The following is a 25921-nucleotide window of genomic DNA, read 5'->3' as shown; positions in this document are numbered from 1 at the left end:
GTTGAGGGGGTGAGGATCCCCAGTGCACAGAAATTTGAGATCAGCCTGGGCAACCTAGTGAGACCCCTTCTCTACCAAAACTAAACAAATAAATAATAAATTTTAAAAATGTATTAGCTGGGCTTGGTGATGTACTGAGGTAGGAGGATCCCTTGAGCCCAGGAGTTCAAGGCTGCAGCGAGCCGTGATCATAGCACTGCACTATGGGCGATAGAGCAAGACCTTAGCTCTGGGGAAAAAAAAAAAAAGATTTAATAGATTTATAAATAAAGTCCATTCTACTGAGGGAAGTCTCTTATTCAGTTATGAACTGCTGCGAACCTCAAGGCAGGAAGGCAAATTTCCTTCAGTTCGGCAAACACGAAGATCCCACACCCGCGTCATCCGGGAAGAAGGCACTCCGAACCTCAGGCGCTCACTCGCCAGGTTTAAGAGGATGCGCAAATAATAAAAGTCCTCTCACCCAGGAAGCGTTTCACTTCCCTTAGCTGAGCCACACTCCAAGGTGCCGAAGCCTAATTGCTATCCACTCTCACCAATCCGTTACCAAAATGAGCATCTACCTGCCGCGAACGTGGCGGTGACACTACTACAGTTCCCAGCCTGCCTCCAGCCAGCCCTCGCCCGCCCCCACTCCTGGACTCCACAGGCCGTGACTTGTAGGCCCAGTCCACGGCTGGCGGCGGTGCGGGACTCCTGAAAACTGCTTCTCTTCCCTAGTAGGCGGTGAGACCGCAAATTCCAGCAGAATCCTACTCTGATACACTACTGCTTGCCCCGCTCTGAGTCGCATTCCCTCCTTCGGAGGAACCAACTCTCCTCCCGACGCTACTCCGACCTCTAAGATCCCTGAACGGGGCCACGCCCCGGAAGTGGAGTCAGGTCTCCAGGCCGCCCGCTGAAGTGCCTTCCAGCCACTCCAAGCGGGCCTGGGGCCGGCAGGGCGGGCTTGGGGGCGTGGCCGGGAGGCGGGCGGGGATGGATCAGCAGGCGCGGCGCTTGGGGCGGAGCCGCAGCGCGAGGCCGCGCATCTGGGTGGCGGCGGGGACGCGCCCGTGGGGAGAGGCGGCTGCGGCTGCGGCTGCTGGCGGGGGGTGGGGGGGAGGAAGAACCGGGAAGGGGGGGCAGGGCGAGCGGAGAGCTAGCTGTGTTCCTGAGGCGGCGGCGGCGGCGGCGGCGGCGGCGGCGGCGGCGGCGGCGTCTCCGACGGAGGAGGAGGGCGGGGAAGGAGGATGGAGCAAGCTGGGGGTTGGGGTTGGCGCTAGCCGCAGCGGCTCGCCTGGTACTGTGGGAGAGCGGCGGCTGCTCCTGGAAGTTGTGGTGTCGGGAGCCCAGCCGGTGCCGCCGCAGCCGCCGCCTAGGGCAGTGGGGAGGAGGAGGGAGCCGCGGGGCTTGGCGGGGGTCGGGAGGGAGGGACGTGCTGGGGAAACGAGCTGGGGAAGACGGAGCGGGCTCTGCGCCGGGCGGGCGGGCGGCGGGGGGGCCAGCGACCGCAGCCGGGGGGACGCGGGAGGATGGAGCAAGTGGAGATCCTGAGGAAATTCATCCAGAGGGTCCAGGCCATGAAGAGTCCTGACCACAATGGGGAGGACAACTTCGCTCGGGACTTCATGGTGAGTCTCTCCCCTCGCTGTCGCCTTGTCTCGCCGGCGCCGGAGCCCATCGCCGCCTCTCCCGGCCGGGCCGCCAGTGCTTTGTGTACCTCTGTGAGGAAAGGGGCGGAGGGGGCGCGCACCAGCCCGGTGGGCCGGGTGGTCTTGGAAGCCGGCGGGAATCGAGAGCGCCTCCCGCCGTGGCCTCCTTTCTTCTCCCATGTTCGCGACCCCCGCGCGGGCGCCCGGGGCGCGAAGGGAGCGGCCGAGCGGCCGAGCCTGCAGCCTGCACCGCGGCTCGCGACCACCTATTGTTTACCCGGCCGGGAGCCGGAGACTAGTGAGGTGCAGGCCGGGGGGTGCTCGCGTTTCCACATCTCCCCGCCCAGTCCGCTCCTCCCAGGAGGGTCGAGGCAGGGTATCTGGCTGTGACCGGGAGGAGTGCAGATCGTGGCTGACAGAGGAACGGGGGAATTGAGGTTGGCACTAACTCCTGGGATCCCTTTGCTTTAGCTGGTCTCAAAGCGGGCAAGGTAGGACTTCTGCCGTTTCTGGGGTCGCAATCATGATCTCCAACGCTTGGGAAAGGATTGTCCATAAGGAATCTCATGGGTTTACCTAATTTCCATTTACCCGCGTCCCGCTTCTCCTCTCTTGAGACCCAGGTTTAAGGTGATCTTGGGGTCCGGTTCAGGGGATAAGTGTGGGTGGGGGGGATTATCCTGAAGGAAACCGACTTCGGACTCCCCAGGGGATATTGCCGAAGGCGAAGGGGATGTGACTATCACTTCCTATCCGGGGTGGGGGTGGGGAACTTGGGAACAATAGTCCTGGTGGGGCGGAGGCGTCGCTACGGGCCGAAGCCCTGAACTGGGAGATAACCTTCCCAGCGCCCCCCCCCGCCTCCGCCACCCCCCACTTTCCGCCCTCTGCTTGTGCAAGCAGGCTTGAGAGGAGGTGAAGGTTAAAAGTCTTGTTCATGAAACTGCTCTAGATACACTATTGCTCTAGCTCACTATGAGGGGGTCAGATCCGAAGGCGTGGGACCAGAAGTCGACTTCCTATGTTACCCACCCCCCCCAACCCCCGCCCCTTTTATTTTTCTGCTGGACAATGTTCCCTCTAGGGTTGTTTCCCGGCTTAGGAGGCGGTGGTTGCGGCTGCTGCTCCTACGGATATTGCGCAAGACTGGGGCGTTGGAAACCCTGTAGGTCTGGGGAATGGAAAAGGAAGTGGGACTTTGGGAAGTGGTTGCTCCTTAGTCTTGGCGGGGGTTGGGAAGGGGAAATCAGCTAGGGAAAATTTTTATCCTGGGTAAGGTACACCTCCAAGAATAATCACTTAACTCTGAAACCTGATTATGAAAAGGATACACAGTTAATATCTGTAAAATGAATGGGCAGCAGACATTGGCTAGTTTTTATTTTTTATTTAAAAAGTACAGTAGTTTTTATGGTGGAGGTGATATGACTTAGTAGTGAATACTTTTTCACGTTTTAAAGAGACCTGTCCAGTAAAGCTTAGCGTTAAATTTTTAACTGCTTATAAAATAGGTCCTTGACCTTACACAATATTATACTAGTATCGTTGAGCTTTGTGATTCCCGCCTCCCCAGACCAATAATTGAGGATGGAAGTAAAGTTTTCTCAGTATCTTTTGAAGATTGAAAATATAAGTTAAATAATCTAACTTATTCCTTATTAAAAATAAAAATATTGCTTATATTTAAACATTTGCTCTTGATATTTAGCCTATGTATTTTTGAAAAATTACTTTTTGATCTGAAAGGGTTAAGGAAAAGAGGGTATTTTCCTTTTTTACTATTGAACTTTAATTGTCTTAGTATCTTTTGAATGGTGTCATTTACAGCAACTGGATGCAGTCCCCTTTTTACTACTTTCTAGCGAAAGTAGAAGAAAATACTTTGAATATTTAAGGCGTTTAAAACTAGCTTTTTTTGTTTTTGTTTTTGAGACGAGTCTTGCTCTGCGCTCTGTAGCCCAGGCTGGAGTGCAGTGGTGCAATCTCAGCTCACTGCAACCTCTGCCTCCCAGAGTCAAACGATTCTCCTGCCTCAGCCTCCCAAGTAGCTGGGACTACAGGCGCAAGCTACCACGCCCAGCTAATTTTTGTATTTTTAGTAGAGATGGGGTTTTGCCATATTTGCAGGCTGGTCTCAAACTCCTCATCTCAAGTGATCCACCTGCCTTGGCCTCCCAAAGTGCTGGGATTACAGGCGTGAGCCACTGTGCCGGGCCTAAAACTAGTTTTTTACCATCTTATTTTGGTTATGGAAGAAGAGATGGTGTGGTCCCTGGTCATTTCTTGTTTGCATGCTAGTCACCTTGTTATCCCTAGGCATATACCGACAGGGAGGAGCATTGTTTGGTGATGCGGGCCATCAGGACAGGTGCCCAGCCTCTGAACTCCTGTATTGGAGAAGTAGCCTTAGGGTTCATGCTTTGGGGATGAGTCAGGGATTCCTATTGGAGAGTTCATTTCTTTCTTTCTTTCTTTCTGTCTGTCTGTCTGTCTGTCTGTCTGTCTGTCTTTCTTTCTTTCTTTCTTTCTTTCTTTCTTTCTTTCTTTCTGTCTTTCTTTCTTTCTTTCTGTCTTTCTTTCTTTCTTTCTTTCTTTCTTTTCTTTTCTTTTCTTTCTTTCTTTCTCGCTTTCTCTCTCTCTCTCTCTCTCTCTCTCTTTCTTTCTTCTTTCTTTTTCAGATGGAGTCTCGTCTGTCGCCCAGGTTGGAGTGCAGTGGTGCAATCTCCGCTCACTGCAACCTCCACCTCCCAGGTTCAAGCGATTCTCCTGCCTCAGCCTCCTGAGTAGCTGAGATTACAGGCGCATGCCACCACGCCTGGCTAATTTTTGTATTTTTAGTAGAGATGGGGTTTCATGGTATTGGCCAGACGGGTCTTGAACTTTGATCTGACTGACTTTGTGATCTGCCGCCTCAGTCTCCCAAAGTGCTAGAATTACAGGCATGCGCCACCGAGAGTTCATTTCTCAAAGACTGAATGAGTTTCCTTTTTCTTCCATAATACCTAGGTATAGCTAGGTGATTCTACACTGGAGATTTGATGACTAAGGCTATTCTTTTATAGGGCTTGGTTTTTTTTTTTTTTATTTCCTGACTTGATAAGCAATAGCTGTAATTAAGGCAGCTGGTAGTTGGTGTTGCTTTTTCCCCTGACTGGAAGGCTGGAGAGGAACTATGTTCCCCTGGCATGGAAAGAGAAAAAAAATATTAGCTTATAGATTCTAACTATTATTCTTAAATTCTGATGTTGATTAAAAATGCATTTTAAAATCTTAACATTTTATGACTGAGCCTTAGAGTTAATGTGACTGATATAACTCTGTTCCATTATAAAATAATGTTTATTCCAAATTTGGAAATTAATAGAATAATAATAATGCTTTACACTTAGACCACAGTTCAAATGAATACTCCACTTGCCTGACTCTGGTGACAATGCTCTTTTTGCTCTATCCAGCCGTCCTATAGTCCTATCATTTAAAGGCTACGTCTGTTAATATTTTGTTTTGTTTTGTTTTGTTGTTTTGTTCTGTTTTTGAGATGGGGTCTCACTCTGTCACCCAGGCTGAAGTGTATGGTTGCGATCCTGGCTCACTGCAGCGTCAGCCTCCGTGGGATCCCACCTCAACCTCCAGAGTAGCTGGGACTACAGGCCCGCCCCACCAAGCCCTGCTGATTTTTGTATTTTTTGTAGAGACAGGGTTTCCTCATGTTGCCCAGGCTGGTTTCTAATTCCTGCCTCAGCCTCAAAGTGCTGGGGTTACAGATGTGAGCCACCATAGCTGGCCTACTACTTGGTGACTATTTTATATCTTAATTCCATTTCTTTGTGGTTGAGTATTTAGGTCATTCTACTTTCTGCTGTTACATATAATAATTTTGTGATTAAAATTTTTGCAAAACTTTTACATTTTTCACTGTTGCATAAGATAGCTTCCCGGGAGTACTAGGCAGAAGTATATAAACATTTAATACATGTTCATAAACTTGAAAAAGTTTTGTCAGTTTATACAACTGTCAGTAATGTATGAGTGTTCATATTATAATTTTCTTGATCTTTATTTGATGGTTGAAAACTGGTATCTTGTTTTAACTTGAATTTCTTGACTACTATTGAGGATAGAAATTTTCCACCTGTCATTAACTATTCTATGAGTGTCTATTACTGGCCTTGGTTGTGCCCCATACTGTTAAAGAGGAGACAACTAAGGTACCCAGACTGTATAGAACTTTGTTTCCTAGATGGTAATTTGCATGTTGAAAACATGCTAATTTTGCTAATAAATTAGCAAATAGCTAATTTGTGGCTGATCAGAATTTGATCTCAATTATCTCTACTTTTAGTATTTACAAACTGAGAGATAAATGTATAAAGTAGAGTGGTGCACATTCATGTTTCACAGACCTAGGTTTTACTCCACACAGACTCCCTCTGATGACTGGGGGTTGGGGAGGTGGTCCTGGACCATACTTTGAGAACCAGTGAGCTAATACATGGTAAATGATAAAGGTGATGCTGGGGAAGTTAGAGGTCTTTTTGTGAAGGATCTTATGTCTATGCTATACTTAGATTTTATTCTACAGACCGATAATAGCAATTCTGGACAGTCTGCATTGTAACTCCTAGAGTCATGGAGAAAGTAGGGAGGTGTTAAGAAAATAGACATGCTGGCCCACTCCAGCGTCATTCCCCCACCCTCGCCTTCTCCAGCCTGCTCCTTGAGTTGTACTCTGAACCTTCACTTACTCAGATAGGTTCTGGTAGAAAAGGTGAGAATCATTAGTCTGGGCTTCTGGAGCACTGCTGAGTCGTTTAAGAAAGGTAAACAATCATTTGTGTTTTACAAAGTTGAGTCTGATGGCAGTATGAAGAGTGGCATTTTGGAAGCTGTCGAAATAGAAGAAGTGAGATGTGAGGGCCTAAAGTGAACTGAGATGGGGAAATAGAGTATATAACACATCTGATAAGAATTAAGAAAGGAGTCTCAATGATTCATTAGATGGGGGTAGTAAAGAAGAAAAGAGTATAGTATTATGACTTGCAAAATGTCTAGCTTGGTATCTGTCACCCAAGGTAGAGAATACCATTTGGTAGAATAAGGAGTGAGGGAGGAGAAACAAGTAGAGGAGACCAAACAACATTGTAGGAGGAAGTTTCAGGGGAGAAGAGGATACATTTAATTTTCAACATGTGAAAACTGCGCGTTGCCTCTGAGACATCCAGTAAAAATGTAGAGCTTAAGATTTCTGACAGGATGGAGTTAAAGATGTAGGCATCATCATATAAGCATGTAGGAGATAGTTGACATCATGGGAGTGAATGAGCTTATTCCAGCAAACTTATAGAGTGACCAGCTTTAGGTTGAAGAACATCAGTCTTAAAAGAACAGCCAAAAGAAGGATATACTAGTGATTGTTCCTGAGAAGGAGTGTTCAAGAAGGAGGGAGGAGAACCAGAGATGTCAGAAAAGCCAGGGAGAGTTTCAAGAAAGGAGTTATTACCAGAGTCAAATAATGCTGGGAGGACCGGTAAGGTGAGGTTGAGAAAGTACCCATTCCATTTGGCACGTAGGAGTGCTTTGGTGACTAGAAAAAGCAGTTTGGGTTGGGGTATGGGAAGAAGCCAGATTGTAGGGTAAAGGGTGGGTTTAGCGTCTTTCCATTTTTTTTTTTAACATTTTGAAAGTAGAGAGTAGGAGCTAGAGGAAGACTGGTTGAAGGAGAGTGTGCCCCTCCCACTGCCTTTTTTTTTTTTAAGAGAGAACTAGGGAATATTTTTCATATTATTTCTTGTCTATGTGTATATCCTCTTTTGCCTGGAAAGATATTATGTTGCAGTCTTGATAAACATAAAAATTTTCATCATTTGTTTATTCAGTGTTGTGGCTTGCAGGTTTAAAAAAATTAATAATATCTTTATTGAGATATAAGTACCTACCATAAGATTTACTCATTTAAAGTGTATGATTCACTAGTTTTTTATTACATTGATGAAATTATGCAACAGTCACCACAATCAATTTTAGGACATTTTCTTCGCTTTCTGTACCCATTAGCAGTCACTCCCTGCTTTCCCACAAGCCCCAAGCAACCACAAATCTACCTTCTGTTTCCATAGATTTAAGTATTCTGGACATTTTATATAAATGGAATCATACAATATGTGGTGTTTTGTGACAGACTCCACCTAACATTATTTCAGGTTTCATCCACGTTATAGTATTGATCAGTAGTGCTTTTGGCCTTTTTATGGCTGAATAATATTCTATTATATAGATACCACATTTTGTTTATCCATTCATCATGTTGATGGGTATTTGAATTCTTTCCACTTTTTGACTAATGTGAATAATGCTACTGTGAACATTTGTGTACAAGTTTCTGTGTGGACACATTTTCAGTTCTCTTGGGTATATATCTAAGTGTGGAATTGCTCAGTCACGTGATAACACTATGTTTAACATTTTGAGGAACTGCCAGACTGTTATCCAAAGCTGCTGCACATTTTACATAAGGAGTACACGAGGGTTCCAGTTTCTCTACATCTTCACCGATATTGTTGCTGTCTTTCTGATTATAGGCATCCTACTGAGTGTGAACTGGTATCTTCTTGTGGTTAGCTTGTAAGATTTTGTATGTCGTAATTTGTCTTTAAAAACTAGAGTGAAATATTTTCCAGTCCTTGCATTTGAGCTAATCTTAGTGCTTACCCAGTGCCACTGGTTTAGTAATATGGTTTTCTTTTCCATCCTTCGATGAGTATTCATCTAAACATATTTATATCTTAACTAACTTCAGAAGTGGAAGTGAACTTTTAAGTAACTCTCCAGACATGGTTCACTGAGACAGTAAACTAAAAATTTAAGCGTTCTCAAGAATGTTTTACTGTATTTACTTTCAAAATATATTAACTTTTTTCCATCAATATTTGACATTTAACTTGGAAAAAGGATTTTTAAAGGATGAAATTGAAAGTAAGACATTAACATTTAGATGGATGTAGGTTTTTTGTTCATATGTTAAATACTTCTGTGTTTCTATAGCACTCAGTTTGTTAGATTCGTAAACATTTACATTTCTGTCTTCCCCAGACTGAAAACCTCCCAGGCTAGAGAATGGGACTTAATTATCGCCGTATCCCCATTGCTTAATATAGTGCTTGGCATTTAATAGGCACTAATGTCCATTGCGTGTGCAGACATTGTAGACAAGCTTAATGCTGTAAGACAGATTTATTCTTCAGGTGAATTCTTCAGTGGTCCAAAGGTTTGTCTTTTAGACGGCCATGAGAACTGCTTCTTCCCCTCCTACACAGATATATTCACGTAACTCTAGTTGTATTTTCAGTATCCACTGAAAAAGAAAATACAAGAGCTACATTGAATTCAAATATTTTAAATAAATATGATTTTATTAGCTGCAATTTCTTAAGGTAACTTCTGTACTTGTGCATCCTATACCCCATGGATAATACTTTGTTGATATTGTCTTAGAGTATTAATAAAATGTCTTCTTTTAAACTTTTGGCTTTGGACTTAATAAAATCAAGATATCATGTCATCAGTATCTCTTCAAAAATTGTGAATTTGTGGACGTTTAGAGAGTGATTATAAGTGATATCTATTGTTCTCTACTTGCCTCTAGTTTCTTTCCTCATCCAGTTCATTCAATATATCATATTCACTTTCCTAAAATACCACTTTCAAGTGGCGGCATCTGTAGGCTAATGGAAACCATACTGGTTGTACAATCAAGAGATGTGGGCTGCACTGGAAGCATGGTTTAATTTTTATTATAAAAAATATAAGTTAAAAGACTCATTGTTCCCTTTTATGACCATTACAATTATTGGAAATTTAAAATGCATATTTTGAAAGTCAATTCAAAACATCTGATCCAAGTGCTGCTTCTACATCACCTGGAAGCTTCACCCAATTTTGTAACTTTGGTCCTAGTTGAGAATCACAGGTCTATAGGATAAAGTCTGTACTGCTTAGCCTGGCATTCCAGAACCTTCTTAACATAATGTCACATTACCTTTCCAGTGTTAAACTCCTATACTCTGTGGTATGTATCCTTTCTTCCCTTTGAAGTAAGCTATTCCTGGTCCTTGAGCATACCTACTAAATGAATGAAATCTTGCTGATCTGTGGTTGTACTGTTGAACATACTTTTTCCCTCAGAAAGCTTCCCTTTTATTTATTTATTTTATTTATTTTTTTTTTGAGATAAAGTCTTGCTCTGTTGCCAGGCTAGAGTGCAGTGGCACGATCTCAGCTCACTGCAACCTCCGCCTCCTGGGTTCAAGCAGTTCTCCTGCCTCAGTCTCCGTGTAGCTGGGATTACAGGCGCCTGCCACCACACCCAGCTAATTTTTGTTTTTTTAGTAGACATGGGGTTTCACCATGTTGGCCAGGATGGTCTCCCCTTTTATTTTATAAACCAGTACTTGGAAGATGAAAAAGCTAAAAATTTAAAATGACTTCACCATGTTCACCAAAAACTTGGAAGCAAAAATGTGATTAATTCTCACTTTCTAGAATAAAAATTTAGTACAGTTTATCTTAAAGCACCTTTTCAAATCCTTTGTAAAATTTGATCTTTAATGCCATAAGAAAAAAAGCCTTTCATTAGATTTGAGTTGAAAACTTGATAAGGTAAATCAGGTGATACGCAATTTCTAAACCACTAGTCTTTTCCAAATATGAGTTGAACTCCTCTTCCAGCATTTTATATTTCGTGTAGTATTTAAGTTTTTTTAGATTCATGCAGTCAAACCTTGACAATTATCTCCTTCCTTCTGAAATCACACAAAAATCTTGTTTTCATTTATACAATATTGTAGGGTCTGTGGCTGGCGTATGGCAGATATAAGAAGCAAACAGTAGTTGCTTCCTAAAAGTTTTTTTTGGAGAAAGTGGAATGTGGACTGTATTAGTCCATTTTCACACTGCTATGAAGAACTGCCCGAGACTGGCAGTTCTTCATAGAATTTATAAAGGAAAGAGGTTTAATTGACTCACAGTTGAGCTTGGCTGGGGAGGCCTAAGGAAACTTACAATTCTGGTGGAAGGCGAAGGGGAAGCAAGGCACCTTCTTCACAAGATGACAGGAAGGAGAATGAACGTCGGAGGAACTACCAAACATTTATAAAACTATCAGATCTTGTGAGAACTCACTATCAGGAGAATAGTATGGGGGATTATAATTACACAGGAATTATAATTCAAGATGACATTTGGTGAGTACACAAAGCCTAGTCATATTGTGGACCACGTTAATCTCAGAGGCTTTGAGAAGTGTGCTAATATCTGCATTTCCTGTAATAACTTTTTTTATATCTAACCGGCATTTAAAAAGAGATTTTAACAACATTTGAGTGACTGCCCTGATAGGCTCTGAAGGAACGCAAAGATTTGTCTCTGTCATCCATCCATGGTCTCTATCATTTATCCATTCATACAGAAGGTATTTATGGAGATAACAGAGTGCCCACTATGCCCTAGGTACTGTGTTTTTGAATTGGCAGTTGAAAATATGGCAGTCACTCTCTTCAGGAAGTTTACTAACTGAAGAGACTTGTGAGAAGCAGCAGGACTTTTCCTGGGGGCAGTGGGTGGGCTTCAGGGGAATCTTTGAACCCTTTTAAATTATATGTAATACTTTGTGTGTGTAAGCCCATTTTAGGGGGAAGAAAGTTCATAGCTCTTAGTTTCTCAAGGGGTTTGGGTCCCAAAAGCCTTAGAACTTATAGACTAGTGGGAAGATAAGGAGTTTAGGAGCTATACAGTCATTAATTTCTATCCTGGCCCTGCTGTGATTCTGAGCAGATTATCTAGAGAAGTTGGGGCTGTAATACATACCTGGAAAGAACAAGATAATATATGTAAAGTTTCTAACGTAGTACATAGAAGGTAGTTGAAGGAATTTGAGATGACATATTGCTCCAATGGAAGTATATTCGGAATTTAAACTAGAGAGACAGGAGAGCCTAAATCTGCCTGAATAGATCATGGACAATTTCCACAAAGATGCTACATTTGAGCTGGTTTTTGAAGGAAGAGTTTGTCAGGTGAACTAGGTGAATAAAAGGCAACAACACTTTCACAGACTTGGAGATAAACAGAGATAGAACTGTGAGTTGTAGATGGGAAGAACAGGGTCAGTGTGTCTAAAATAAGCAAATCTAATGTACCCAAATATAGGATTTCCAAAGGAATATCAGCTTAAATGCTATTTTGAAATTGGCCTGTGTTTCTGAGTGTTTTGATGAGGAGTGTTTTGATGTTCCATTATTATGGCATAGTTGTTTGCTCTTACAGTAGGACCTTTTAAAAATTGAGTCCTTGTCACATGGTAAATGTTCTTAAATCTAGTAATTTTACTTTATTTCAGGTATATAAAGTTGTACTCTCTCTGTTTACACAGTTCTTAGATGACTAGATTAGTGTTTTTCATTGGCATCTATCAGATATGTTAAAAGTGCCCTGTGGAAAGAAATTACATTTAAAAAGCCTTCAGGACTAAGGCAGCTTTTTTATAATGGTGGGTCTCTTGCTTAGTTTGGATTCCTCAGCAAATTGAACTTTCCGTAAGATGACTCTGAAGAGGTTTTAAGACTATGCATCTGTGACCAGAACCAACGTGAGAAAGGAAAGGAGTTCTAGGTCACATGCTACAAAACCATGAAGAATAGCTTTTCTAGACACCTTCTTCCCCATTGTGTATGTTGGTTTTACTCCTGAAGTCATAAACTCTTTAGTGTTATAAGGAATATAAAAACTGTTTAGAAATTAAGGAGCTTATTACAGGTCTTGCCATAGAAAGGTGGCAGAACTGGGTTAGACCCAAGTTAGGAAAGCAGATGCTTTTTCTATGATATGATGCTGCTTAGGCCAACATTTTCAGTCTTACAGAAGAAGTCAATAAAGCCCCGCCCCCTGCCCCCCAAAGTAGAGCATAAATATCCTCAAAATTACCAAAAAAGTTTTCTGTCAGTATAGATTTTTGGTTGCAGCCTACTCTCAAAGTAGCTTAAGTGAAGAAAGAATTCGTTGAAATGGAATACTGTCCTTGAGCAGGTTGAAGCATCAGAACCAAGAAATAGAGAGCCTGGGTGACTCCTCTCTCCATGCCAGCCGCTGTGTCTTTCTATGGTTTTCTAGTTTCCATGTCTCTGGGGCTGCTTGGATACTTCTCTTTGCTTCTCTGTACACTTGCTTTACTCTTCTCTTACCTCTCTCTGCATTTTGACTTTCACTCTTTTGGCCTGCATGTGCTGAATAAAGGCATCCCTTATGGTAATCTAACCTGTCTCATTCACTTTTATCTCAGATTATGGGAAGAGCTCAGAATGACTAGAATTGCTACATCTTGTTTTCAATTTCCTGAAGAAAATAACCAACTCGCCAGTGAGATGGGTGTTGTATAAGGTGGTGAGCTTATTCATATGTGTATGAAAGGAAGGAACTTTTTTTTAGAGAAAGGAAGGGATGGCTTAATAACTAGGCAGGCAGCCCAAAGAGTGTCTAGTAGAGAATCCCTGAAGCAAAATTGAAAAAAAAAATTACTATTTTAAGGTTTCAGCTCCATATGAACTCCACCCACCTTCTTTCAGAGAAGGAAAAAGAAGCACAAAGAGTCCTTGTGACTTGAGAGAACCATTTGTTGGCTCTTCACATTTACAGTTAGACATTAAACATCAGGCAAAATTTTAAGGTTTCTGTGTAGCAAACTAAAATTAAGATTATCTATAAGCTGCTTATTTATGGTACCTAATATTTAAATTATAATTTTCCAATATTAAAATATGGAACCTTCTTGCAAGGAAATCCTGTTTTAAAGTTTGGGGTTTTGTTTTTTTGTTTTTGTGTGTGTTTTTTTGTTTTGTGTTTTAAGAGATAGGGTCCTGCTTTATTGCACAGACTGGTGTGCAGTGGTGTAATCATAGCTCACTGCAGCCCTGACTTCCTGGACTCAAGTGATCCACTCGCCTCCCTCCTGAGTCGCTAGGACTACAGGCCTATGCCACCATGCCCTACTAATTTTTTTACTTTTTTGTAGAGATGAGGTCTTACTATGTTGCCTCAGCTGGTCTCAGACTCCTGGCCTAAAGTGATCCTTCCATCTTGGCTCCCAAAGTGCTGGGATTATAGGTGTGAGCCACTGCGCCTGGCCCTAAAGATCATTTTTATCAAAGTAGTCACTATGATTTACTCCGTGATCATATGTCAGAAATATATCACTATCTGAAAAACTTAACATATTTTCTTCATAGTAGATTTTGCATTATTAAAATTAACCTAACTATAGTTCTTTTAGTTCATGAATCATCTAAAATTTATGTGTTACTATATTCATTGTGTTTGCCTGTCTATTAGCGTGTCTGTCTTTGCGCCTGTGTGTCTGCCTGCCTGCCTGCCTTTGTGCCTCCCTTTGAAATTCTATTTGCCTAGTCACCTTTCTCTACCTACTCTGTCAGTTGGTTGTCTGTGCCCAAGATTTATTAACGTGTGTTAATAATGGATAGCAGAAATAGACTGGAAGGTACTTTGTAGTTTAGAAATGTCCTGTAACTTACACCTAGTTGTTTGTAATTCATCTAATATAGTAAATAGATTCTACAAGGGGACTTCAGAAAGCTCATGGAAAAATGGAATTAAGTAAATAAATGTTATTTATAAATAAATTTATAAATAGATTAAAATTAAAAATATAAAGTTTATTTCTCAACATAAACTCCATCACTTTACTTTTATAAGTGATGATATACCAACCATTTTGTTTATCCCTAATAACTGAGGGTCCTAGAAATGTAACCATTTCAAAGCAGTTTTTTTTACATTATTAACTGAAGAGTAATGAGTGCCCTTTAAAGATTTTTTTGAGATTGGGAAACAAAAAGAAGGCAGAAGGAGCCAAATCAGGACTGTAAGGTGGATGCCTAATGGTTTCCCATCTGAACTCTCACAAAATTGCCCTTGTTTGATGAGAGGAATGAGCAAGAGGCATTTTTGTGGGTAGAAAAGGACTCTGTGGTGACACTTTCTCAGATGTTTTTCTGCTAAAGCTTTGGCTGACTTTTTCGAAACACTCTCATAATGAGCAGATGTTATCTTTCCTTGGTCCTCCAGAAAATTAACATGCATAATGCCTTGAGCATCCCCAGAAACTGTTGCCATGAGCTTTGCTCTTGACTGGTCCACTTTTGCCTTGACTGGACCACTGCCACCTCTTGGTAGTCATTGCTTTGATTGAGTTTGTCTTCAGGATCATACTGGTAAAGCTATGTTTCATTTCCTGTTACAATCCTTTTAAGAAATGCTTCAGGATCTTGATCCCACCTATTTATTTATTTATTATTTTTCATTTTGTTTTTGAGACGGAGTCTTGCTTTGTCACCCAGGCTAGAGTGCAGTGGCACGATCTCTGCTCACTGCAGTCTCCACGTCCCTGGTTCAAGTGATTCTCCAGCCTCAGCCTCCCAAGTAGCTGGGATTACAGGTGTGCACCACCACACCCGGCTAATTTTTGTATTTTTAGTAGAGACAGGGTTTCGCCATGTTGTCCAGGCTGATCATGTTGTCCAGGCTGCACTCCTGACCTCAGGTGATCCACCTGCCTCGGCCTCCCAAAGTGCTGAGATTACAGGCGTGTTTAAAATTTCCATTGAAAGCTCTGCTCTTGTCTGTAGCTATCTGGGTGCTATGGTTTTGGCACCAGTTGAGTGGAAAGTTTGTTCAGCTTTAATTTTTCAGTCAGAATTGTGTAAGCTGAACAACTTAAGATGTCTGTGGTGTTGGCTATTGTTTATGCTGTTAATTGCAGGTTCTCTTCAGTTAGGGCACGTGACAAGATGAATTTTTTCTCAAAAATCAATGTGGATGGTCTGCTACTACAGGTTTCATCTTCAGCATCACCTTGTTCTTTCTTTAAAAGAGGCATCCATTTGTAAACTGCTGATCTTTGGGGCATTGTCCCCATGAACTTTGCTTCACCATTCTTCCATCCAAGCTTTACCATAAATTTGATGTTTTGTTCTTGCTTCAGTTTTCTAGCAGAATTCATGTTGCTCTGATAGGGGTTCTTTTCAAACTGATAACTTACAGTTCTTAGTGCTTCAAATGAGATCCTGTTCATCAAACATGTTATAAGAAGTTAGTATGAGTTTATTTTGGTGCAAAAAACATTGAAATCCATGCATAGTTTTTTTCATGGTACATATTTTCCATGAACTTTTTGAATGAATGCCAAGGAGAAACGCAGGGTGGGTGGATATCAGTAATAGGATTTTGCAACTGAAATAATTACCATGTTCAAATATTTACCTCCACACCCATTCAATTTCTTGTCATTGCTTTATTATATGCTGTTTTTGTATTGTTTACAAGGTCTCAGCATCATATGTATATTTTCAAATATGTTCTAAAATGACCTCATCGTTTATTTCTCTAGTTGTTAAAGAAGGTATAGAGGTTTTATTATTTTTTTTAAATAGGATGTAGGTTGGATTAGATCTATGAATTATTATTTTGCCTTTAAAACAGGTTATAGATAAGAGAAGGAAAGGTAATTTGGTGACACTACTGGGCAGGAGTCTTAATTATTTAAAGAGGGTGTAAACGAAGGAATGTACAAAAGTAAAAATAGGCAGGGAAGAAAAGACCTGATGGAAGTAACATATCTTTGTCATATGTTTGATTTTAGGAAATTGAGTGTCTAGGATTATAGTGGACAGTCCAATTATATGGGTTACAACAGGTATATATGTATTAGACCTGGCCATTACTTACTGTGTAATGTTGAGTACATGATTTGAACCACTCTCAGTCTTAGCTTCTTTAAAACAGAAGTAGTTTGTAATGTTTGAATTAGTAAGAATAAAGGACACAGTGTCAGATGTTGTTCTAAATAAATGATAAGAAGGAAGCATTATTAGGGCATTAAGTGAGAAGTTAAATAAATGGGAGGGGAAAAAGGCAACACCTTGCTCTTTTTCTCTTTTGGACCTTTTTGGTGACAGACAAAAAGAATGTGTATAGTATATTTAATTATCTGAAAATACAGAGTTGAGCATCCCTAATCTGAAGTTTAAAATGCCCCTACGTCCAAAATATTTTGAGTGTCATTATGGTCTGAGAGCAGACATTGTGTATGATTGCTGTTTTAAATTTGTTGAGATGTATTTTATTGCCCAGAATTTGCTCTGTCTTGGTGAATGTTTCATGTAAACTTGAGAAGAATGTGTATTCTGTGGTTGTTGTCTTATGTAGTCTGTAGACGTGCATTATATATCCAGTTGATTGATGGTGCTGTTAAGTTCAACTGTGTCCTTACTCATTTCCTGCTGGCTTCATCTGCCCATTTTTGATAGAGGAGTACGGAAGTCTTCAACTATAATAGTGGATTCGGATATTTCTCCTTGCAGTTCTGCCAGTTTTGCCTTACATTTTTATGCACAGTTGTTAGATCCATACAGATTAAGGATTATAATGTCTTCTTGGAGAATTGACCCCTTTATCATGATGTAAAGCCACCCTATCCCTGGTAACTTTACTTGCCATGAAATTCACTTTATCTGAAATTAATAATTAGTCTCACTTCATTTTTGTGTTAGCTGATATATTTTTTTCCATCCATTTGCTTTTAATCTATGTGTGTTTGTATATTTAAAGTGGATCTCTTGTAGACAACATATACTTAGGTCTTGGTTTTTAATCCACTCTGACAATCTTTTAATTGGTACATTTAGACCATTGACATTCAGAGTGATTACTGATAGCATTGGATTAATGTCTACCATATTTGCTACTATTTTCTGTTGCCCTTGTTCTTTGTTCTATTTTTTTTTGTCTTCTATTCTTCTTCTGCCTTTTGCAGTTTTAATTCAAAATATCATATGACTGTCCTTTTTTAGCATGTCAGTTTTACTTCTTTTTGTTGTTGTTGTTGTTCTTTTCAAAAGAGACAAGGTGTCACTTAGTTGCTTAGGCTGGAATGCAGTGGCATGTCATAGCTCACTGTAACCTCAAACTTCCGGGCTCATGTGATGCTCCTGCCTCAGCCTCCTGAGTAGCTAGGACTACCAAGTGTGTGCCACCAACCCTCAAGCAATGTTTTTTATTTTTTATAGAGAGCAGGTCTTACCATGTTGCCCAAGCTGTCAAACTCCTGGCCTCAAGCAGTCCTCCTGCCTTGGCTTCCCAAAGTATTGGGATTATAGGCATGAGCCACTGTGCCCAGCTGGGTGTGTTTATTTTTTTAAATGGTTGCTCTGGCATTCGCAGTGTACGTTTCCAGCAAATCCAAGTCCACTTTCAGATAACACTGTACCACTTTATGGATGGTGAGATTACTTTATAATGACAAAATAACCCTAATTCTATCCCTTGTATCATTGCTGGCATTATCTCACTTACAAATAAATATAGACACACAAGCATACGTATTTTGAATAAACGGTCATCAGATCAATTAGTAAGAAAAATAAAAGTTTTAATTTTACTTTCATTTATTCTTTCTCTCATTTCTTCTTCCTTTCTTTATGTAGATATGAATTCCAGACTAGCATAATTTTTCTTCTCTCTAAAAAATTTCTTTTAACATTTCTCACAAGGTAGGTCTGTGGCAACAAATTCCCACCCACCTCAGCCTCCCAAAACATTAGGACTACAGGCATGAACCACCTTGCCCAGCCTTAATTTTTGTTTGTTGAGAAAGTTTTTATTTCTCTTTGGTTTTCGAAGGATAATTTTGCAGGGTTCAGGATTCTAAGTTGGTGGGGTTTTTTTCTTCTTAATAAGATATTTTGTCACTGTCTTCTTGCTTGCCTAGTTTCTGAAACACAGTCAGATGTAATTCTTATTATACTTGCTTCCCTGTAGGTAAGATGATTTTTTTTCCTCTGGCTTTTTAAACGACTTTGTGTTTATCTTTGATTTTTTTTGTAGTTTGAAAATGATATGCCTACATACAGTTTTTCTGGCATTTATTCTGATCAGTGTTCTCTGAGCTGCTTGGATCTGTGGTTTGGTTTCTGGCATTAATTTGGGGAAGTTTTCAATCATTATTTCAAATATTTCTTCTGTTCCCTTCTTCTCTTTCTGTTATTACCCTTATGCATATTTATGCATATTTACATCTTTTGTAGTTGTCCCCACAGTTTTTGCATATTCTGTTCTGTTGTTTCAGTTTTTTTCTAGTCTTTTTAGTCTGCTTTTTAGTTTTGGAAGCTTTTATTGAGATATCCTCAAGTTCAGAGATTCTTTCCTCAGCCATGTCCAGTCTACTAATAAGCCCACCAACGACATTCTTTATTTTTGTTACAGTTTTTAAAAAAATCTCTAGTGTTTGTTTTTGGTTATTTCTTTGAATTTCTATCTCTTTGCTTATATTGATTGCCCATCTATTCTTGCATACTATCTACTTTATCCATTAGAATTCTTAGGATATTAATCATAGGGTGTTTTTTTTTTTTGTTTGTTTCTTTGTTTGTTTGAAACAGGGTTTTGCTTTGTCTCCCAGACTGGAGTGCAGAGATACAATCATAGCTAACTGCAACTTCCGCCTCCTGGGCTCAAGCAGCCCTCCCACCTCAGCCCTCCCCAGTAGCTGGGACCACAGGCATGTGTCAACATGCCTGGCTAATTTTTCGTATTTTTTTGTAGATACGGGGTTTTGTCACCTTGCCCAGGCTGGTCTCGAACTTCTGGGCTGGATACCTGCCGACCTCTGCCTCCCAAAGTGCTGGGATTACAGGCATGAGCCACCCAGAGCCAAGGTCTCAGTCTTTTAGAGAGCTTGTTTATAGATTTTGAACTATATCCTGTTTCTCAGCACCTCACCCCCAGGATGGCTTGAATGACCTATAGTTGGGTATTTTCCTTACCTGATGTAAATAAGGCTCTGCTAAAACCCCAGCAGGTTAGGCTCAGGTTATATCATTTCTCCATAGGGCAGACCTTGTTAAGAAGAATGGAATATTCCACCGGGCACGGTGGCTCACGCCTGTAATCCCAGCACTTTGGGAGGCTGAGGCTGGCGGATCACAAGGTCAAGAGATAGAGACCATCCTGGCCAACATGGTGAAACCCCATCTCTAATAAAAATACAAAAAAGTAGCCGGGCGTGGTGGCGCGTGCCTGTAGTCCCAGCTACTTGGGAGGCTGAAGCAGCTTGAACCCGGGAGGTGGAGGTTGCAGTGAGCCAAGACCGCGCCACTGCACTCCAGCCTGGTGACAGAGCAAGACTCCGTCTCAAAAATAAAAATTAAAAATTAAAAAAAGAATGGAATATTCTGGTGTGTTGCAAAATGGCTCCTCTTTCTCCTGCTGCTGGAAGCATGAGGGGATTTTTCTCTTGATATTTACTGTGAGAACCTGGTAGAGCTCCTGGAGGTAAAACAAAAATGTGGGGGCCCCCTCTGATTGGGTGCACTTGGAGTTTTTGTTTGTTTGTTTGTTTGTTTGTTTAGAGCGGTCTCACTGTTGTCCAGGCTAGAATGCAGCGGCACAACCTTGGCACACTGCAGCCTCAACCCCTGGCCTCATGTGATCCTCCCACCTCAGCCTCCCTGGTAGCTGGGACTGCAGATGTAGCCACCACACCTAGCTATTTTTAAATTTTTTGGGCCGGGCGCGGTGGCTCAAGCCTGTAATCCCAGCACTTTGGGAGGCCGAGACGGGTGGATCACAAGGTCAGGAGATCGAGACTATCCTGGCTAACCCGGTGAAACCCCGTCTCTACTAAAAAATACAAAAAACTAGCCGGGCGAGGTGGCGGGCGCCTGTAGTCCCAGCTACTCGGGAGGCTGAGGCAGGAGAATGGCGTGAACCCGGGAGGCGGAGCTTGCAGTGAGCTGAGATCCGGCCACTGCACTCCAGCCTGGGTGACAGAGCGAGACTCCGTCTCAAAAAAAAAAAAAAAAAAAAAAAATTTGTAGAGGTGGGGTCTCACTGCGCTTGCCTAGGCTGGTCTCGAAACCCTGGGCTCAAGAGGTCCTCTCGCTTCCACCTCCCAAAGTACTTGGATTGCAAGTATGAGCCATTGCACCCAGCCTCCCCTGGAGATTTTAACCCTCATAGTCGTTCCCACTGTGCCTCTAGCAATTCATCAATTACAGTTCAGGTTTCTTTTTTTTTTTTTTTTTTTTTTGAGGCGGAGTCTCGCTCTGCCGGTGCCCAGGCTGGAGTGCAGTGGCTCGATCTCTGCTCACTGCAAGCTCTGCCTCCCAGGTTCACGCCATTCTCCTGCCTCAGCCTCCCGAGTAGCTGGGACTACAGGCGCCTGCCACCACGCCCGGCTAATTTTTTTGTATTTTTTAGTAGAGATGAGGTTTCACCGTGTTAGCCAGGATGGTCTCGATCTCCTGACCTCGTGATCCACCCACCTCAGCCTCCCAAAGTGCTGGGATTACAGGCTTGAGCCACCGCGCCCGGCCAGGTTTCTTACGGAGGTTTGCTGTGTGAGTGTTTCTGCTCTGATTACTTGTGATTCTCTGTATTCACCTTCTGTCTCTCCAGTTTGGGGGCAGCTGTTTGACCTGTGACTTCTCTTAAGGATCTGAGAAAAGTTGTTGATTTTTCAGTTTGTTTAGCTTTTCACTTATTCTTAAGATTGAGTGACAGATTTTTTTTTACATCTTTTTTTATTGTGATAAAATGTATTAATACAAAACATTTATCATTTAAGTGTACAGTTATGTGGCATTAGGTATATTCACACTGCAATTAGGAATCTTAAAAGGGAAAAGTCACATACTGTTAAAAGGGTCATACAAGGCTTTATAGAAGGGATTTTTAAGATGAGCTTCTATATATCAATTAAAAGAACATTTCAGTAGAAACATGAGAATATGGTATGATAATTACCAGAAGAAAAATGCAATTAAGTGCTGAACACAGGAAAAAAATCATCAACCTCGCCAATAATCAGAAAAATTGAAGTTAATCATTGTTAACTGTTGGAGGAGTAGCTACCAAATTTGATGAAAACTCAAAAATTGATGATAATTCAGAAATTGAGAGTAGCGACTGGGTGTGGTGGTTCATACCTGTAATTCTAGCAGTTTGGGAGGCTGAGGCAGGCAGATCACCTGAGCTCAGGAGTTTGAGACCAGCCTGGCCAACATGACGAAAGCCCATCTCTACTAAAAATATAATAATTAGCTGGGCCTGGTGGTGGGCGCCTGTAATCCCAGCTACTCAGGAGGCTGAGGCAGGAGAATCACTTGAACCTATGAGGTAGAGGTTGCAGTCAGCCGAGATCATGTCACTGCACTCCAGCCTGGGCAACAGAGCAAGACTCCCATTTCAAAAAAAAAAAAGAAAGAAAGAAATTGAGAATAGCAAACATTGGTAAGGATATAGAAAACTAGTGTTTCTAGGTCCATTAAGGGGAGGGTAAGCTGGTGAAGCCTATTTTGGAAGGCAGTTTGGCCACTTCTAGTAGAATTGATAAATGTATGTACTCTTTGACCCAGCATGTCAAGTTTAGGGATCTTTCCGTAAAAATACTTGCATATGTGCATAAAATAGTATGTCCAAGTATGCAACAATTTTTGTGAAACAACCTAAAATAGCTATTAGTAAGGAGACGTTACATAACTGGTTACCTAAAAGGAAATAGATGTGGAGGGGAGAAAGTTTTGCTTTTTCATTTTATACCTGTATGCAGAAAAGAGTGACATAGCAGGCCTAAGACTACTATCCTTAGAAAGGCCTGCTTATGATGTTATCCCTTGGCTGGTGTCTGGGAACTTAGACTTTTGGGAGAATTTCCATTATCCCCTGATAAGAGTGGTTCACTGTGCCCAAATTGTACAAACAATGTGGTTTATGGGCTGGGCCCAGTGGCTCAATCGTGTTGTCTCAGCCCTTTGGGAGGCTGAGGCAGGAGGATTCCTTGAGGCCAGCCTGGGCCACATAGTAAGACCTCCTCTCTACAAAATATGTTTTAAAATTAGCCAGATGTCATGGTGTGCACCTGTGTAGTCTTAGCTACTTGGGAAGCTGAGGCGGGAAGATAACTTGAGTCCATTAGTTTGAAGTTGCAGTGAGCCATGATCATGCCACTGCACCCCAGCATGGGTGGCAGAACAAGACTCTGTCTCTGAAAAACAAAAACAAAAGATAATATGGTTTATGTTGAACATATATTTTTTTTCTGGGAGTCTGGAATTTTGGTATATTGTTAGGCAGTGTGCCTGTGTAACCAGCCTCCTATAAAAGCCATAGGCACTTTATTTCTAATGCACTTCCCTTGTGGACAACATTTCACACGTGTTGTCACAACTTATTTCTGCAGGAATTGAGAGGGTCCTGTGTAATTTCATTAGAAGAGGATTTTTGAAAGCATGTGCCTAGTTTCTTCTGGACTTTGCCTGTTGTGCCTTTCTCTTTGCTGCTTTCACTTTGTATCCTTTAGCTGTAATAAATGATAGCTCTGAGTATGGTGATATGTTGGATCACTTGATATGTTGAGTTTTTTTACATGTGTGTATTATCTGACCCCTTTATTGTGCCCATTTTCCCTTGATGGTGAAAGATTGACAGCTTTCCTTGGTAACATTGTAGGTGATATAATGAAGAAGTGAATCCAAAAGTAAGTGTCTTTAGGTATGTTATTTAGGACGAGGAGATACTACTTAGGTAAATTATTTTAAATTACACTTCAGTTTTTCATTACCTTCATGTCAATAGGATGGTAAACAACAGATGTTAAATTTCAAATAGGATTTTAAGTTTATGCTCTCTAATTTTATAAATTATATTACATAAACTTAATGAACTGAATGTGAAAATAGGGTGCCAATTCACTGTGTGATGTTCTGAATGGGTTATCAATGCCTATTATGTCTAGCAGACTTGCCCTGCTTTATTGAATGTGTATTTGGAAGACACTAGGCTCTGTGGAGGAAGAAAAAGAAATAGATTATTGTCTGTGAGGCAGTGAATTATAATCTTGGGTGGTGGCAGCATTGGTAGTGATGGGATAAAACGTGTAAACATGATAGATATAAAAGGCAGGAATGATAAGTACTATATGACTAGGACATGTTTTTGGAATATATGCCTCATTAGAGCAGGGATTTTGTCCTGTTCACCTCTGTATCACTAGCACCTAAAACAGTCCCTGGGCATAGGATAGGTTAGGTGAAGTTAATGTGAAGCCAGCCGTCATCATAAAAGTGATAATTGAGTCTGAAGAGGAAGCTCTTTTTATTATAAATATCTGAATCCAGTGTGTCAGCAAACTTAAAAATATTTTTTGGGAATATCATAACAGTTAATTCATGAATAGGTCAGAGCTGTCCAATGTTATATGAATATTGTGTGACCTGGTAATCTGAGATACTTTAACGGCACTTGCCTGCAGCTAGCTGTTCTTTTTGATACTGGATAGGACCTTTAATTCTGTACAAACAACTATAGAGGGTTTCTTTCCATTTAAAAATTTTTTTTAAATTGTGGTAAAATACGTGTAACATAAAACCTATCATCTAAGCCATTTTTTAAGTGTACAGTTAAATAGTGTTGAGTACATTCACATTGTTGTATAACCAATCTCTAGAACTCTTCTCATCTTGGAAAGCTAAAACTCTGTTCCCATTAAACCACCCTCTTTATTCCAAATTCATTCTCCTCCTTCTTCCAACCCCTAGCACCATTCTATTACACTTTCTGTCTGTATGGATTTGACAATTCTAGGTGCCTCATATAATTAGGATTATAAAATACTGTCTTTTTGTGACCGGTGTATTTCAGTTAGCATAATGTCCCCAAGGTTCATCCATGTTGTAGTATGCGTCAAAATCTTCCTTTTTAAAGGGTTGAATAATACTGCATTGTATGTATATACTACATTTTGTTTATCCATTTGCCCATTGCATGACACTTAGAGTTGCTTCCACCTTTTGGCTATTGTGAATGCTGCTGCTATGAACATGGTTGTACAAATATCTGTTCGAGACCGTGCTTTCCGTTCTTTGGGGTATATACTCAAAAGTGGAATTGCTGAATCATATGACAATTCTACTTTTACTTTTTGAGGAACCACCATACTGTTTCCTATAGTAACTGCACCATTTTACATTTCACAGCAGAGCACAAGGGTTCCAGTTTCTCCATATCCTTGCCAATACCTGTTATTCTCCCTTTTCTTTTTTCTTTTTTCTAAATAGAGATGAAGTTTTGCTGTGTTGCCCAGACTAGTCTTGAACTCAAGTGGCACAAATGATCCTCCTGCCTTGGCCTCCCAAAGTGTTTGGGTTATAGGTGTGAGCCACTGTGCCCAGCCTACTTTGGTTTTTTGATAGTAGCCATCACAATGATTCGAGTGGATTGCTAAGTCATATAGGAATGTAAAATTGTGTCTGTTGAATCATCTATATGAAATACTTCATAGGAACTGAAGCTATTAAGATTTTGATGCGTGTTGGAGATTATTGGTGACTTGCTAAAAGTAATTTTAGTAGGGTAATAAAGGAAAAAAATGAAATTTTCAGAGGGTTCAGGAGTTAGTGGTTCACCAGGAAGTGTAGTTTCTCTTTAGAAAGTTTGGTCAGCTGACCACAGCATTGTGGCAGTCTGGCCTTGCAAAAAATAACTTTTTTCCATATACTGGTAAATAAGTATTGAGCTCTCTTAAACTACACAAGTGACTCTTTTCCTGTACTATATTTGTTTTTGCAGAGAGAACTGTGAATTCTGAACCTCTGCTACTAATTTGGGAGTCTTTGTTTTATTTTTGTAATTGGAGGTAAAAAGAATTGATGTAATTGTGGCTTAATATGTTAACACTGGAACTTAATATTCTCAATTTTACTGTATTTTTATTTTATTTTATTTTATTTATTTATTTATTGAGACAGAGTCTCACTCTGTTGCCCAGGCTGGAGTGCAGTGGTGCAATCTCGGCTCACTGCAACCTCTGCCTCCCGGGTTCAAGCGATTCTCCTGCCTCAGCCTCCTGAGTAGCTGGGATTACAGGTGCACGTCACCACATCCAGCTAATTTTGTTTTTAGTAGAGATGGGGTTTCACCACCTTGGCCAAGCTGGTCTCAAACTCCTGACCTCAGGTGATCAGCCCACCTCGGCCCCAAAGTGCTGGGATTACAGGCGTGAGCCACTGCACCCAGCCTACTGTATGTTTTTATTATGTATTATGAGATAATGAGATTAGTGATGGATTCCTTTGTAATACTTTGGGTGTCTGGGTTTGGCAGAGTATGCCCCTATGAAGACTAAGTGGGACTATAGTGATTGTGTTTTCTTAAATCAGAGTCAGGAT

At 41.2% G+C, this 25921-nt stretch overlaps 1 protein-coding gene across 2 annotated transcripts in view; it reads left to right on the top strand.

Moving 5' to 3' along the window:
• Positions 1–1065: 1065 nt before the first annotated feature.
• PTPN12 (protein tyrosine phosphatase non-receptor type 12) overlaps positions 1066–25921 on the top strand; it is a 105382-nt gene continuing 80526 nt past the window's right edge. Inside the window, exon 1 of one of the 2 annotated variants that reach the window (XM_015134192.3) lies at positions 1066–1613. In XM_015134192.3, the coding sequence (XP_014989678.1) occupies positions 1515–1613 (99 nt within the window). In that variant the 5' untranslated portion in view covers positions 1066–1514. Of the gene's footprint in view, positions 1614–1957; positions 2126–25921 lie in introns of those variants that run through there. The other variant, XM_015134195.3, reaches the window with a different exon arrangement.

Source organism: Macaca mulatta, chromosome 3, assembly GCF_049350105.2.
Source record: "Macaca mulatta isolate MMU2019108-1 chromosome 3, T2T-MMU8v2.0, whole genome shotgun sequence".
Lineage (NCBI taxonomy): Eukaryota > Metazoa > Chordata > Mammalia > Primates > Cercopithecidae > Macaca > Macaca mulatta.
Note: the sequence above shows the minus strand (reverse complement) of the source record. Positions and strands in the feature narration are given on the sequence as shown.